General features: G+C 42.7%; 1 protein-coding gene and 1 pseudogene across 1 annotated transcript; both read right to left on the reverse strand.

Moving 5' to 3' along the window:
* Positions 1-806: 806 nt before the first annotated feature.
* LOC136503065 (disease resistance protein RGA4-like) lies at positions 807-11,769 on the reverse strand (annotated as a pseudogene).
* A 2,613-nt stretch (positions 11,770-14,382) lies between these two features.
* LOC136505854 (ATP-citrate synthase alpha chain protein 3-like) lies at positions 14,383-16,701 on the reverse strand. The gene is made up of 5 exons (XM_066500990.1): positions 16,567-16,701; positions 15,235-15,411; positions 14,864-15,106; positions 14,660-14,711; positions 14,383-14,564 (listed from the first exon to the last, which is right to left on the reverse strand). Exons 2-5 carry the CDS (start codon positions 15,352-15,354, stop codon positions 14,431-14,433), a joined length of 549 nt encoding a protein of 182 aa, XP_066357087.1. The 5' UTR covers positions 15,355-15,411; positions 16,567-16,701; the 3' UTR covers positions 14,383-14,430.
* Positions 16,702-17,277: the final 576 nt, after the last annotated feature.

Consider the following 17,277-nt stretch of genomic DNA (forward strand, 5'->3'; position numbering starts at 1 on the left):
TTAGGCATGAGAAATGATCTGATCTGTAAGCACCCTTCTTTTTACAGTACCGGCAAATGAGGAGGAGAGAGCAGGACCGGATAGCGCGAATGGATGCTGACTACCAGAAGAGAAAAGAGATTGCTGAGTTCCAACTGCGGAGGGAGGAGAGGCTGAAAGCAGCTGAGGAGCGGACAGCCAAGAAGCGCCTGAAACGGCAGAAGAAGCAGCAGCGTAAGAAAGAGAAGCGAGCTAAAACTGGTAACAGTGGTGGCGAAGAACCTAACAGAGTGGAGTCATCTGATGACGATGAAGGTTCGGATGATGATGACAAGTCTAAGCAATGACACGTTAATTTCATTTGAAGATGACTTCAGACTCTGGTTATCTGGGCAATGAACTAAAACATCTATCCTTTTTGTAATAGGCCGATCGGGTACTGTTGATTTTACTTCTGCCAAAGTGATGTTTTTGTTTTTGTAGAAGGATAAGAATTCAGGGAAGCTGAATTGCAGTACCATTCCATTCCAGAGGTCTTGCCATAGCAGACAAGTTTTCCCATCAAAGATATTCACTTTGGCTATGCCTTTGTAATTGTCAAGTAACTTTTTTATATCTTTCCACCAAAAGGATCCTTTGTTGGAATTTCCTAGGAGTCTTCCATTCCTAGGAGTCTTCCATTCTGGTAGTAGCTTTCTCAAATTAAGCTTACTCAAGGTAGGTCTTCTCTATTCAGAAATTTATGCAACAATTTCATCAGTAGTGCTTCATTATGGGTTCTCAAGTTCAGGGCACCTAAACCTCCTTTATTTTTGACCTTCAGACCATGGGCCAGGCTGCCTTTGCTAGTTTCCTTGATTCTAGATCTGCTCCTCTCCAAAGGCAATGTTTTCTACACTAATCTATCTGGTCCAGCACTGAAATTTGCAGTTTAAATGGGCATGGCAGTGATTACAGAGTTAGTAAGCTGGAGTCTCCCTGCTTGATTAAGAAATCTGGTAGTGGCAATGAGTCTTCTCTCACATTTGTTTACCAGAGATGAGAAATCAATGACTTTGGGCTTTCACAGTCCCAGGGGGAAAGCCCAAGTACGTAAAGGGGAGACTTCCTTTTTCACAGTTGAAGATTCTTGCTTAGTGATCCAGCTGCTGTTCTGATAAATTTATTGGCACCATCATTGATTTGGAGTAACTAACCTTCAACCTAGTGGATTGTCCAAATGAGTGGAGTACACTTTTCAGGGCAAGAAGCTGCCTAGCTGATGCTTCCATGATAATCGTAGTAATCATCTACATATTGGATTTGGGAAATCATTAATGTGCTGCAAGTTCAGGGGGAGATTGAGGATTCCTATCTCTCTCATTTTGTTGATGATAGACTGGAGGAGGTCAGCTGCAAGCACTACATCTCAACAGATGACAGCTTAATTTATGAACGTGGGTATCACACAGAATGCACGCCATGTTATGGCGAAATTAGGTGTTTGTACACCTTTGGCCCATTTTCATGCTCCGTCGCTATTTTCTTCCACTCATCAAATTCATCGTCTCCAATAGACGAATGAAGTACAACCTCGTTGAGATGTTTGAGGTGCTGGATTCCCCTGAATTTACTGCAAGATGCAAACTCTGGACAGAGCAGATGAAGAGAGGTGACGGCGCTCATACCTCCTTCATGAATATGCACTTCCGGAAGCTTTGGGGGCGTCGAAGCACAGCGGCCAGAGGCTCAGGAATCCATCTTCTTTCACAACGAAACGGCCGCCCCAGAACGCATGCCGACCCTCAACAAGCTTCAAATAAACCAGCTGAGGTAACTGTTGAAGGCCAGATAAATCTTCAATGCTCAAACTTGTATTGGACAGCTGCAACTCGTAGAGAGCAAGCAAGGTAAAGAAATTAGGCAGTCTGCTTAATCTTCCCCGCAGCTTGATGGAGCTGAGCATGCTGGGACCTTCTAGTAATACAGAGTCGAGGAAGTTTATGGACTCATCCCCAAAATTAATTGATAGAGATTTGAGGCCATTATGTTTTGAGATGCTTTTCTGGAGGGAGTAAGCTAAATCTTCTGAATCGATGGTAATAGAATGCTTGCACCATATCTTAACCTTCTCCAGAAACCTCATGCGAATCAGGATGAGCTCAGAACCACCACCATTTCTGTCCATGACAAATCCTGATATTATCCGCAGGACACTTTTCTTGGAGAAGAACGCCTCCACCTTACTCTTCTTCTCATCTTCTAGTTCTCCAGGTAGCTCAAATTGACCAAACAGGTAAGCTAAATTTGGGAGCACTAATACTTCCATAGGCAGTTTGTTTACCTGTCTCTCGAATATCCAGTCTGTAAGCACCCTAGTTTTTTTATTTTCTTGGGGATCTGACACACATCGCTACCCCTTAAACTCAGGTACTTGAGCAAGATCAGCTTGCATATGCAATGAAGAGTCCAGTCATCAATGCCCCTGCAACCTTCAAGATCCAAGACTCGCAGAAACTGGCAGCCTTCGAACTCAAAAAAAGGCCACCGTTGCGGATCGTCAACGACCTGACATGATTCAATCCAATTGCCTCTGCTATTTTTCCACTTTGTGTTGTGCTGCCGTGAACAGACAATCGGCGGACAGGATGGGCTCCTTCCTTGTTGTGGAGGGGCTCATCCTCTCGAATTAGGGTGACCGTGTCTTTTGAGACCGCTTTGTTGACGAGGAAATCTAGCATGACATCATGAACACGGAAACTCTTGATCACGGAGTTACTGCCAATCAGCACCGGTTCAATGAGATTATTGTCAACCAACTCACCAAAATGGTCACGCGCAACATGTTCTGCACTGCGAGTGACATCTCCGGAAACCAGTCCCTCAGCTACCCATCTTCTCATAAGGCTCTTCCTCCTAATGCAATGACCCTTTGGGAATATGCTGAGATAAAGCAAACAGGACCTGTGATCGTGACCACGCAGGCTATCGTAGCACTGCATAAGCACTCTTTCCAATTCGTCAAAGGCTCCTGGGCCCAGTTCAAGTAAATGTACATTTTCTCCTTTCTCACGCAAATATTTAGCTACACTAACAAGGGCTAGTGGCAAACCATCACATTTGGCTAAGAATTCTTCCAAAGCATGCTCCAAGGCAGGCGTAGGACCTGCTCGGTTTCTGAGCTCTAACCAGAATAATTCTCTTGACTCGGAAATTCCAAGACCTCACATTTTGTAAATGTATCTCTCAGGGCTACAGGCAGCGGCGATTGATTGGGTGCTTGTGGTCACGATTATTCGGCTATATGGAAGAGATTCAGCCAAGGCACCCCGTATACCGTACCACATTCCTTTTTCTTGCAGGCCATCAATGATGATCAGGCACCTAACAAAGCAAAAACAATGAACAAGCTTTTCAGAACAGAAACTGATCGATTTTGTTTCCATCATATCAGCTCTACAAATTCTAATAAGCATTGTGCATAAACTAATGTGGATGTATATATGTTAAATAGTACTGAAACACATTGAAAGATAAAAAAAGTACAATCCCTTTGATGGTCTTTGTTTTTCTTAGAATTGTACACCCCCTACTGTCATTAAATATAGGTTTTGTGCTTCTTATGGTCTCCAATTAACAATTAAGTAGGAGTACAATTTACTATATTTTTATCACCATAAATAGTATGCGACATGTTTTACTTCATGGACGTGTATGCATAATCTGAACTGAATAATACTACAATATGGTGAAGGTTCAATTTACTCCCACAAACTTTTCAAATTGGATCAAATAACATCTAATGATTTCTATCTTTTTTAACAAGCTGTGTTTTAGTTTCAAGTTTTTGTGTGATAGCTGACATTGTACCCTATGTTCATTATAAATATTACAGAATCTTCATAATTAATTGTCGGTTAGAACACTAGATACGAGGTAATTTTTTTCCTAACATAGGTGCATGTGTCAAACTTCGTTACTAATGAATTTGATCTATCTAAATTACAGAGTTGTATGCTCCAACCAATTCACACACAAAAGTTTAAGCTGATGAGGGAAGTTTTTATATTTTAACACTCCCCAACACGTGGAGACTCTTTTACGCGTTAGACGTGGAATAGAAGCAGACAACAATTATTTTTATTTAATCTTGCCTGCTAGGATTCAAACTCGAGGCATATGGCTTTGATATCATATTGAGTTGCACAATCTGTTCAACCTAAGAGCTTAAGGTGATGGGGAAGCTGGGCAATTAACTTTATATTTCAACATGAATAGCTCAGTGGAGTATCTCAAGTTGTTATTGTGCATAGGAGGTCAGATGATAAAGTAAATTGTCGAGAGAGCAGTTAAATGGACTTTTTTCCAACATGAGAAATAAAATAAAACTATCTCTTCGAGTTGTAAATATATTTTGCTAGCCACAAACAAATTGCATGGTCCACCTAATTGTAATGGTTTATTTAGTATTTTCAAAGATGTTACTGTTGTTCTATGCTATTTTAGTGTGTAATAGTATTCAAAGAATCTAAATATCTTTTATCTGCAAAATATAAAGGGAAGGAGGGAAAAAGATGACGTTCTGCCGGCCGACAAGATGTACTGCAGTTTCGTTAGAAGATACTGATAGGTGGTAGTGGCTGATGGATGATCATCTTGAACTTGTTGGGTAATCATATTCAGCATGTCCTGAGCAGTGTTGCATTCTGTGGCCGCAATCCAAGCACGGCGATGGAACTTTCCTCGGACTTCAGGGTCGTGATAGACTGCTGCTGGCTGCTGCGAGAGCAGTCTTCCAAATTCCGCGGCACCCCGCAATGGAGATCACCTTCTGCTGGTCTTCTTGCTCATCGGACACTAGTAGCAACTCCAGAATCTCCTTTATGGGTTGATCCAAGCCGACGAGCTCATCTCGAGGCACATACGGAGGAGAACTGGTGAGTCCAGCTGGGGGGCCAGGTGAAGCAGCAGCAGTGCCTCCACCGTGGCTCCATATGGTGGAGGTGGACTGTTGCCAGTGATGTAATATCCTGAACCTATGCTTCAATGGCACGATGTGGCTCATATGCGCGAGATTGCGCGCCCACCATCTTATGCGCATTAATTTGCTTCTTTCATGTGAGGACATGAAATGCAATTGATTTTGTATATCTATGAAATCCTCAGTATCATAAGCCAAGTTCTGCAGAAGTCGGATCCATCTCTCTTGCAGAACCCTTGGGTTATTCTGCATTTCCTTAATCGTTATGGTCATTTGTTCCCACTCTAGATTAATTGATGACATCTCAGTTTTTACATGGAATCCTTCAAGCATCACGAGTTGCCTGGTGATGTATCTCAATATATGCCTAGTCAATACGAGGACACCATCCACGGACCTGATCCACCTCTTTTTCCCTACATTGCAAAAGATGGCCGCTCTTATTACAATTTCTTGCTGTAAATAAAGAAGGAACAAAATATCTCCCAATGAACACTTCACATTCTACGTTCATGGCTAGTCTGAAATTTAGATCATTGATTCTGTCAAGTTTACAGTTTTTCAGCTCATGCTTATATCAGACAGAAGAAGATATTGGATGGGTCCGGTGTTAACAACACCTAACCCAAGCTCATGTCGTGATTGGCAGCAACCCTAAGGGTTAATTGAAGTCAGCCCCAGCCCCAAAGCGTATATAAAGTAAGACTATAAAAGATTATTTCAGTTTTTTTTTGAAGTAAAAATTATTTCAGGATTAAGCCAATTCTCTCGAGAAAACCCCTATCAAACCAATCTATTAGACACTGCAAGGAGTTGGAAGCCTGAGTTCCTTCTCAGGACGGTGTACATCTACATCGATTTTTTCATCAATAGGACTCACAAACTCCTAATCTGGTGAAGATTAGATCTATCACATCATCGACAATGTTTCCTGTCCTGCATCGTCTACAGAGGCATTCATGTGGTCATCCGGTTCGGGTTAGACCCCAACCATCTAATTTCCGCATTAGTTAATTTTGTGATTATGATTAAACTAAGTTTAAGATCCTGTCCATGCTAAGTTGTTATAAACAATCGGGAACAAGGGCCTGCTTAGATCTGACATGATCATAATCAGAATTCCTTAAGTTTCAATGCCTCTGTTTTTTGTTAATATAAGATCAGATCAATTAAGCATGTTATAAGTGCCGACTGATAATAATTAGATCTGTTCTACTAAAAAAAAGGGACGTACCCAGTGCAGAGAGCTCCTGCTATGTGTGTGGTCTAGGAAAGGGTGTTAGTGGCAAGCCTTACCCTCGCCTATGCATTGCGAGGAGACCGCGACTCGAACCCGGGACCTTCCGGTCACAGGTGGTAAAACTCTACCGCTTACACAATGCCCGCCCTTCTGATCTATTCTACTGTAACACCCTAAAATTTACATCATTTTAAAATAGGTTAATTTGATTTATTTATGCATTTTGTGAGCACTTGAACTTAGAGAAATAATAACTTTTGTTAAATTAAAATCAACTATAAGGTCTAGCTACATATTTGTGTTGCTGCATATTTATTTTGTGATGATTGGGTTTGATCAAAATTGCAAAAGAAATTAAATTAGATTTGAATTTTGATTTGAAAATGTGTTTAGGAAAAAGAAAAGGGATTTCTCCTCTCACTCCCCTCTCTCTCTCTTTTGGCATGTTGGCCCTAGGGCGCAGCCCTTCCTCTGGCTTCTGGCCTGCTGGCCCAGCCCGCCACCACTCCTCCCTCCCCCTCTCTCACTCGCGTGGGCCTGCTGCCGGCCCATCTCTCCCTCCCGCACCGGCAGCCCGCTCCCCTTCCTCTCCCTCATTGAGACCGGCAGCTCGGGCCCGCATGTCAGCCATTTCTCCCACCTCACCACCGTCTCCTTCACGGACTCTGTTCTGGCTCGGAGTCCGCCACCGGCTCCTTAAATATCGAGCCCCCGCACCCCGCCACCCTCACCAAACCCTAAAACGCAAGCCGCCACGCCACCTTGAGCCCTAGCAGCACCGCACCGGCGCCGTGCAACTCGAAGCCGTCGAGTTCCCGACCTCCGTAAGCACCTTGTCGAGCTTCGCATCGAGTTCGCGAAGTCACCGAGACTCTTCTTGCCCTTTTTTCTTGCTCCGGTTCGCTCACGCCGTGACGCCATTGTTCTCAGGATAGACGTCGTCCGCCCCGTCGAGCTTCATGCCGCCGCAGTCTCGTCTTTGTCCGCGAAAAACCCTTGGGTAGGATCGCCATCGCCTCCTCTTGCTTCCTGAGCTCTCGGTTCGCTCCGCCGTGGCACATAGGCCTTGATTCATGTGCACTGGCGAGGTTCTCGTCGCTGGCAATGGTGGACCGCCGTGCTCGGCTCTGTTCCGGCCAGTCGGTTTCTCTCTCCCGCTGGATCTAATCCCCACCGTCCAACTCAGATCTAACGGTCCTGATCGACCAATACCCCTTCGGCTAGAAATTTTGCATAAGAGCACCTCTAGTTTGCTGATTTTAAACCCGCAGTCCACTCCAGATTCAAAATACCAATTTTGATTTATTTCAATTCAAATAAAATTCATCTATTTACAGATTTTCCACTAATTTTGTTTTGCTTATAAAAACTTCGTTTTAACTCCGTTTTGATCCGTTCAAGTTGCGTTATATTCGTAATCGTGTAATCTACAGGTTCATACTACTATCAAACATGTTTTCAACTTTTGAAATTTGAGGTTAGATTTAATTTATTATTTTACTAAAGGAAATCTTGTTTAATTCATAACTTCTTCGTTATAGCTCCGATTTTTGTGAACTTTGCGTCTGTGTGTTCATAGCGAGACATAGATTCGTGTTACAAACTTTTCATCTTGATTCTATGCTGTTGATGTATTGTTCTAATCGATAGCCTTTGTTTGTTGTGCATGATTGTTTCTGGATGCTTGTATGTTGCTGTGTTGATCAAGTATAGACGGTGAGCGATTCGTGGGTGATCAAGAGTACTACTTTGACGAGCAGGGTCATTAGAAACACTTTGATCAAGGCAAGTATAGCATGGGATCATCCTTATTTCCTATTAATCTTAATACACTTAATTCATATGCATGTGTCTTCTTGAATTAAGGATTTCCTAGAATTAGACGTATATCTTATCACCTATAGGATATGCATTAGGTAGCTAATGCCAGTGCTCAACGAAACCATGATCTTGTAACTTGATTAATGGTATATACAATAAATATTAAAACATGATTTTTTAGCAACTTAGTAAAAGGAGGCTGGAGTATTTAGTTACTTTCTAAATGCTTCAGATTCTTCTTTCTAAGGACTTATCTGTAAGTGATCATCCAAGACTTCAGATTCTTCTCCCTAAGGACTTATCTGTAAGTGATCATCCAAGACTTACAATACAACTGTGAGGGCCACATGGCTCTGGCTTTAGTCAAGTATGAGGATCTTTTCTAACTTGTTAGTGGTTACCTTTATGGCGCAAGAGGGGCTTGACGAGTCAGGTATAGGACAACCTCTACTCCTATGTGTATAGCCGCGAAGGAATTGTGCCATTCGAAAGGGGTTCCTACATCTGCTTGCCAATTGAAAACCTAGCGGCCCTAACTTGTTAGACGAACCTTTGAAATGCTTCATAGTGTACCATGCCTGCTCACCTTGGTAGAGTTTTGGGGCCTTGCAAACCTCGGGCAAATAGGAAACACGACTCACCGTGAAAGTGTACAATCTTTGCAGAGTGTAAAACTGGTATATCAGCCATGCTCACGGTCACGAGTGGCCTTGGAACCTTTATGGAATAGATGATCACTATTAATTATTTGTTTATGCTATTCATTAAACATGTTTACATCGATCATGTGTTTACTACGGGATTATGACAACTTGATGCTACTTATATGCTAAAATTGTGACAACTAAAAGCTAAATGCAGTCAAAATCGTGTCAAGTTTTTAGCCTCATGAACACCATGTTACACTTGTTGAGTACGAGATGTACTTATGCTTGTTTATTTTCATTATTTGGATAAAGTTCCGGATGGATAACAAATTGCTATGGTAATGACGATTTCCCTTATAGGATTACTAGTCTTGTGGTCAACCAGTTGACGTCTCTGTGCTATGGAGCTTCCGTGAGAGAGTTATCTTTATACTTCCATTATATTTATGTGAAGACTATGTGATAATATTCGTGATGTAATAAACACTTGTGATGATACTTTTCATAATTTGTCGGCTTATGTGTGTGATTGATCTCTAGATGCACATAATATTATGCATCCTATTTTATTCTTAAAATTGGGTGTGACATCTACGTGCCCAAGATGAGATTAGCCGAACATAATTTTTAATACAACTTGACGTCCTAACGTAATTAGATACTGTACATATATTAGACCCTTATTAATTCTAACAGCAACGGTGAGATGCGGGTACTTGTTCCTATAATTATGTTGATTCTATACTGAACATTATTTTTTCTATTTTCTCTTAGTTTTTTTCAAAGTCGTTTAGAAGGAGAACAGAACAAAAATCAGCATTAACCAATTTACGGTAAAACAAGAATACTAAACTGATGAATATATTTGGGGTTCTAAAAACCATAGAGATATATAAAGCACAAGAAGAATACTCCTTCCATCTCAAATTAAATCAACTTCTAGAGTTATCCGAAGGCAAACTATTTTAAGTTTGACCAAATTATAGAAAAGAGCACCAATATTTATGAGATCAAATTAGTATCACTGCATACACCGCGAAATATATTTTTATAATACACTCATTTGGTATCATGTTTGTTATTACCCTTTCATATAAAGTTGGTCAAACTTTATAATTTGACCTATGGTAATTTTAGAAATTGATTTATTTTGAGACGGATGCAGTAGATATTACCTGGACGATGCCTATGCAAAGAGATTGCTGATGATGGAGTAATCCTTCTGCCAAAAACGGTTAGCAGCCATTAAAACAACGGTTTAGCTCTATTGTCTGCAGAATAGAGGAGAAGAGTAATACGAGGATTTTTTTTTTTTTTGGGTGGGGTGGGGGGCGGGGGGGGGGGGGGGGGGGGGGGGGGGGGGGGAGCGTAATTTTTTTTTTCGGAAGGGGTGGGCCTTAAGCTTACCTACTGTCAGCTCTTGTGTTTGTATCTTCCTGTGAACCGATTTCTTGAACTCCATATTGTACGTGCATCTAAGCCTTGATTTGGTATCATATAAGTATTTGGTAGTGTCTGGCGGCCATAAAACATCTAATCCACCCACTGGATGTTAATCTTACGAGGGCTAAAGGCGGCCTCCAACGCAGACTGTGCACCCTTTCTACGGTGCTCATCAACTTCAGAATCTCCAATTTTAGCAGAGATCTCTTCAAGGCCTGTCAAGTGCTTGAAGCCAGCATAGAACAAGCTGTATTGCTTAATTGTGATAGCACTGAAGCCTAGCTTCATCCTTCGCATATTAGGCATAGGCGCATAGCTCCATCCCTCCTTAAATTCCACCGATGGTGCAGTACAGACAAACTTGAAATACTTGAGAACTGGGAATCCATCCTCATGAAAGATGATCTTTTTTTCAGGAGCGGTCTTGACATACAGCGAGAGAGCAGCAAGGGCAGGTATTTTTTTTGAGGATATCAACATCATAACTCGAGAGCTCCCTAACTGCAATCTTCAAAACAAATAGCTTGCGAAGCTCACCAATATAATCCATCTAGGGAGGAATGAAAAGATGCCAATCCGCGGTGACAACTCAAGCCTTTGAAGAAGGGCTGGAGGAGAATACATGCTCACCAAGGCATCAAAGGGAACATTAATAGCTGAATCACTGGTCTGCAGAGTATTTGCATTAGAGGAGCCTGCTGCAGGTAACAGAATTAGGGACTTCAAATTTTGGAGTTTTGAGAGAACCAATGCAACACAATTCATGGTTTCTTGAAGAATATCATAAGGCAGTGTAGGACAAGTGAGACGAAGACACGGAGATTGGTCAGCTTGTCGAGGCTCCGAACATTGTCTTCTGAGTTTCTGCTGAGATCAAAGCACCCTAATGTCTGAAGAGATGTCATGCAGCCAATATCTTTGGGCAGGTTTGTGTCACTGGGAACAGTGAGGTGCAACAAGCCCCCGGTAAATGAACAATGTCTGGTGGAACTTCACTTGCTGCTGAATCTATCTTAAGTGTCTCCAAATGTTTTAGAACATGCAAAGACCATTTGATATTCAAGCGAACATTGCTTGCTATCTCCAAATATCTCAGTCGAAATGATCTGCAGACAGTTGTAAGGTCGAGGCTGATGTGATCCTGCTCACTCCAAAGGTGGAGGATGAGGACACGAAGGAATCGAAACTCCTCTGTCGATATCAAGCACTGATAAAGTCCAAAAAACACCAGTGACCGAACATGTGATAGTTTTAATCTTGCCGGTCGTTCTGCGTCTTCTGCATGCCCAAAATCGAGAGACAGTCGACGCACTTTATCAGCAAAACTTATGTTGGTTTTAGAATGATCGATAGCTGTGACAAAGTTCTCTTCTGTGGGCCTGCTCATAATAAGATCAAGCACCATGTCATGCACTGTAAAGGATAACACCTGATCATGCATTGTACTTCATATCTACAGGTTGGATCATTCTCATGCTAACAAGCTCATCAAAATAGGTACTTCCAACTTCGACCATCTCTTCCCCTTGTTTCTGACAGATAAAACCTTCTGCTATCCACTGTTTTACCACGTCATTTTTCCAGATTATGTGGCCCTCTTGATATATACTGAGATATAACATGCATGCTTTCAAATGATCAGCAAGGTTGTTGTAACAAAAGCTGAGTATCTGTTTCATTTGGTCATGTTACCTCTAGGACCTTAATTGGCAACAAGAGTCGAGTCCGATTTACCCTTGCATCAACAGTCGAGTCTAGTTTATCCCTAATCGAATTAGTCGTTGGATTTGAAAAAGAAAACCTTCATTTTTGTACACCAATGGCAGACAACAATACAAACCTTAACTTTAGAAGACGGACAAAATATTCTCGCCCCCCCCCCCCCCCCCTGCCCCCTTTGACCATTTCAAAGTGGGTTTTCTTTGGAGGATTTCACTGTTGTGGCGGTGCTCAAATGTCAAGTGAGCTATGGTTTGGTGAACGAAAGGAAGGAGCGATCGAGAGGCAGGCAACGGTGGGATGGTGGCGTTGTGTGGATGTGGATCCACCTCGATCGAGGAGATCCACCCTCCATGGATCCGCCATGTAGTGACCATGAGAAGGAGGGGGCAATGGTGGGTTGGCAGCGTAGACAGAGAGAGGTGGGGGAGATACGGGCAGTCGGAACAGAGGAGATGAGAGAGAAAGAGATGGGGCTGGTGGCGCATGGATCGGAGTGGTGTGGATTTGAGTCATCCACCAACAGCAGTGGATAATTTTTTCGAGTTCACACACTTTCCTCACAGACTTAGGTTATGTGACGCCCGTCTTTGTTGGGTTGCAGATGGACCACAACTATATATCGAAGACGTGTTTTCTATCTGCTATATGTGTTTCTTGGATACATGTTTGGGCGAAGACCATATCACAGATGCACACCTCTTGTTTCGTCTCTGATGTGGTGTCTTGTTTGTGCTATTCTCGCATAGTGTTGGTTTTTTGTCGTCTTTAATTTCATAACATACTAATACATTTTCTTTGAAGTTGACAATAAACCAAAACACCACACGTCGTCGTCGCCGCAAAGAAGAGATGCAAAATTCCGTATGATTTAACGTTGCCGCTGCATGCTCGCTCGCTCTTAAAAGGTAATTTTTGTTACGGTTATTTTGAGGAGAGGCTAGAGGTTGAGGATGAACTTTTAGCACCCTCTGCTCTGAACTTTCGTCTAGATCCGTCGCTGTCAATTAAAGTCGTAGCTCTCAATCGATAGATGCGGGTCTCGTCGAGGAGCTCGTGGGTCACGCTTAGGTCGCTCGCTCAAGCTAGGTAGGTAGCTGTCGTACGTTGGTAGGTAGGCTCTCTCCATCTCGGATTCATCGGGTTTGTTTTGCATTGATTATTAAGTCAGAACATTATTAATTTGTCTGATCGATTAATCAGATTAATTAATTTATAAACACCTCGGATTCAGCTCTTTTAGTGACAACTAACGTTTCTGATCTCATTGGTATGTTCTGCTGTATGTTTCTCTAGCAAGACAAAAAAAAAGGGAGTCATGCATGCATGTGTGATGCGTGCCAAATTAACGCCAACTCACCTAAATTACCCATGAGCTTAGCTTAGCTTGTTCTGGTTGCCAGCAACTAATAACGCAGCCGCAGTATATACACAACTGGATTCAGGTTCTTTGCCGAGTGCCTGAGGCACTCGGCAAAGCCTTTGCCAAGTGCGGCACTCGGCAAAGAACACACGGCAAAAAATTGATCGGCAAAGCCCTCTTTGCCGAGTGTCTTTTATCGGGCACTCGGCAACTTTGCCGAGTGCCCCGGTGACACTCGGCAAAGAAAAGCGACCGTCACGGCGCCGGTTTGGTTGACGGTCACTTTGCCGAGTGCCAACCCTGCAGGCACTCGGCAAAGATTTTTTATTTTTTTTAAAAAAAATTCTTTGCCGAGTGCCAACCTTTCAGGCACTCGGCAAAGATTTTTTATTTTTTTTTAATTTCTTTGCCGAGTGCCAAGCCTTGAGGCACTCGGCAAAGATTTTTTTATTTTTTTTTACAAAATTTATTTGCCGAGTGCCAACCTTCAGGCACTCGGCAAAGATTTTTTTTATTTTTTTTTTAAATTTCTTTGCCGAGTGCCCTCTGGCTGGCACTCGGCAAATATTTTTTTTAATTTTTTTTAAATTTCTTTGCTGAGTGCTCTCTTCCCTGCACTCGGCAAAGTTTAATTTTTTTTTAAAAAAAATTCTTTACCGAGTGCCATGGTCAGAGCACTCGGCAAGATTTTTTTTATTTTTTTTAATTTCTTTGCCGAGTGCCCTCTGTCCGGCACTCGGCAAAGTTGGAATTTTTTTTAAAAAAAATTCTTTGCCGAGTGCCATGGTCACAGCACTCGGCAAAGCTGGAAAACTGGTTTTCTGGACGCCCATTTTCCAGCTTTGCCGAGTGCTGTGACCATGGCACTCGGCAAAAGAGTCCTTTGCCGAGTGCAACACTCGGCAAAGTGACCCAAAATGACAATTTTTAATTTTTTTTACATTCCATCATGCCAAATAAATTCATACAAACATATATCACATATATATCTCATCCATCACATATATATCTCATCCATCCACACATATCACATCCATCACAATATATATCACATATATAATAATAAGTGCTCAAGTCCATCCAAATAAATCCACAAGTCCATCAAAGTCCACAAGTCCATCACCAAGTGAACAACAAATGAAAAAAATACAACATGCACTCATTATGATTAACAATACAGTAGAAAAAACTATATTTTTCACATAAATATGGCTGGTATGACTAATATGAAGGAAGCAACTGGGATCTGTGAGGTACATCAAAAGCCTGAATCATACTTATTAAAGTTCTTGAAAGCAGCTGTGTCATCTAGTTCTCCTCTCATATCCAGAGGATACGGTTCACCATTTACCAAGGTAAATGGGTTCATCTCAAGAAATGAGAAATCCAAGTCTGCAAAAGAACCAAAGAGCATCACACGTTGAGTGTTGAAACCGGAAAAGCAACAACTACAAACTGTCTGCCTTTGAAAAGCAAGGGTGAGGTACCTTGGAAAACAGAAAATACACCTCTAATGAAATCACCTATTTTTGTGCGGACCTGAAATTCAAGCACGGATCATCAATGAGAATCAACTGAGAATTGATGGTTAATCAAGAATCTGAGAATGACCAGCAGCAACGAGTTCCAAGCCTTACTGGGAACAAAACAAATGGTATAATAAATAAACAAGTAACAGTGCAATAGCTGACCTCCAATGGCAGGGTGGCGATCAATGGAGCACATGCGTCAGGTGTCATTTGCTTCTCTGTGGGAAGAAAGATAGTCTTAACCTTGTCCCAGTTCTCCTCGATCTCAATACCTCCACACTCTGAGAAACTAATGGTGCTGCCAAGCCTTTCTGATACAATCGAAAGGTAATACTCTTGGTCATGCGGCACAAATGGCTCAACTATGAAGGTTGTAATTGGAGCTTTGCAGCCACCCATCTCGACCTAGATACATGAGCAAATTCAGTCATACAGATTATAAATAGCTTTAACGATCAGGTTTGTGCTGGTAAAAGCATATGGCAAGATGACCTTCAAAAAAAAGCATGGCAAGATGCTAGTCATGACAGTACCTCAACTCCCAACCGATCCTTGACAAATTGGCGAACTTGGGCAAGATCTAGGTTGAGGGCCACAAGTCCACTCTTCCCACGTTTCCCAAAGAGCATGTCGGGTTTCACAACCAACTTCATAGATGAGAGCCATGGCTCCTGGTTTGCAAGCTCAGTGAAATCCGTTGACTGTGTGACCTGTGATTAAGCATTCTGAAAATTCAATCAACTGGTCTTGAGGAATATGTAAAAAACAGGGATGCTATAGTGAATGAAAGAAGATAACTAATATAGAACATCAGAACCTGAAGAACCTCCCTTGAGAGTAATCAAACTCGATCTGTGTAACTGTATTTCTACAACCAATAAACCCAGCTAATGCAAAACACTAAGCAAGTGCACCTTCAAAGAGAACCCAAGTAAAATGAACCGGTTGTTTCCTATCTGTTGAATGGCAACTAAAAACGAAGACAATCTGTTGGTGTTACCTAGATGATCTACTGGTTTTTGACACAGACCCAGTTTATCAGTGTAAAATCAGGACTCGTCACTCTGATCCAGCATTTCAATTTGTGCAGCTTGTGCTTTTGAAAAAGCTTACCCCAAATAACACTAAATAAATCCACATGATGCTCTTTTCACAAAGTCACAGCCAGCCAGCCGACAAACAACTATAGCGTCAATACGAAACTAGCTTAGCTCTGTCCTAGCTTGCGCCATTTGAGCTTCAAGTACTCTACATGTATCAGGTATACCAATAAATCATACTGCAAGAGCAAGCAAAGCGACAAGGTACAAGCATACTAAATTCCCCCTCCAACATTGCATCTCGACTCAACACACAAGGTAGAACTAATCAATCTGAACTATCTTAGAAAACTAAGTACAGTCAGTTCAATTCCCCCCTTTTCATCATCCATGTTTCTGATCTAAAAAATACAATAAAATCATTTCATGTATTTTATGATTTTATCATGGCTGATAGGAACTGAAAAACAAAAATAAGAATTTGGTACTGCACCGAAGGTAGGAGAACTAAGGCTCCTTGTTCAGCACAAACAGATATGCTGCTGGATGGTAAAGCTAGCCCTGACCTGACGACGCTATGCAGTAATGAACTTTTGATTTGACAGTCAAAATTAGCAGGGCCATATGCATCAGCAATTCAACATGCTATTTTAATTCGTTTCGATCCAATCAGCTGATATATGCATCAAACTAACTACATTTTATGCTATCAAAGAACCGCATTAATAAGCAATGCCCTGGTGTTGATATTTATGGTACTAGCTAGCAATCCAACAGGCATTGGAACTCTATAGGGTCCGAGTCCTCAAGCAGAAGGCCACTCACCTTGATGGAGGCGGATGATCCGAAGCTGAAGGCGCTCGCTGCCGTCTTGTAGCCCAGCTCCACGGTCTTGCGTGCTCGCGGTGGAGTCTCGCCGAGTGCTCGAGTCGCCGTCTGCCCGTCTCAGTGGCTTGGCCTCTCTGCTCCTGCCTCCTGCTCCGTCCTGCTGGCTGCTGCTTGCTGCGTTGCGGTGAATGAACTGGCCGCTGGCACGGGCACGCGGGCAGCGCTGGCGCGGTGGGGCGGGCGGCGTGGGCGAGCGGGCGCGCGGGCAGCGGCGGCGCTGGCGCGGGCGCGCGGGCGGCCGGGCGGCGTGGGCGCGGCGCGCAGGCGGCCGGGCGGCGTGGGCGCGGCGCGGGGGCGGGGGCGGGGGCGGGCCGGCGTGGGCGCGGTGGCTGGCTGCGGCTGTCTGCTTGCCCGGCTGGCCGAAAGCGTTTAAGTCCCAACCGCTCCTTTGCCGAGTGCCGGATCATGCAGGCACTCGGCAAAGATTTGATTTTTTTTTTTTAAAAAAATCTTTGCCAAGTGTCCCAGATCTGGTACTCGGCAAAGATTTAATTTTTTTTAAAAAAAAAATCTTTGCCGAGTGTCTTAGATCTGGCACTCGGCAAAGAATTTTTTTTTAAAAAAAATACTTTGCCGAGTGCCCCTAGCACGGCACTCGGCAAAGATTTAATTTTTTTTATAATTTCTTTGCCGAGTGCTCCTGTGGAT

Source organism: Miscanthus floridulus, chromosome 14 (assembly GCF_019320115.1).
Source record: "Miscanthus floridulus cultivar M001 chromosome 14, ASM1932011v1, whole genome shotgun sequence".
Taxonomy (NCBI): Eukaryota; Viridiplantae; Streptophyta; class Magnoliopsida; order Poales; family Poaceae; genus Miscanthus; species Miscanthus floridulus.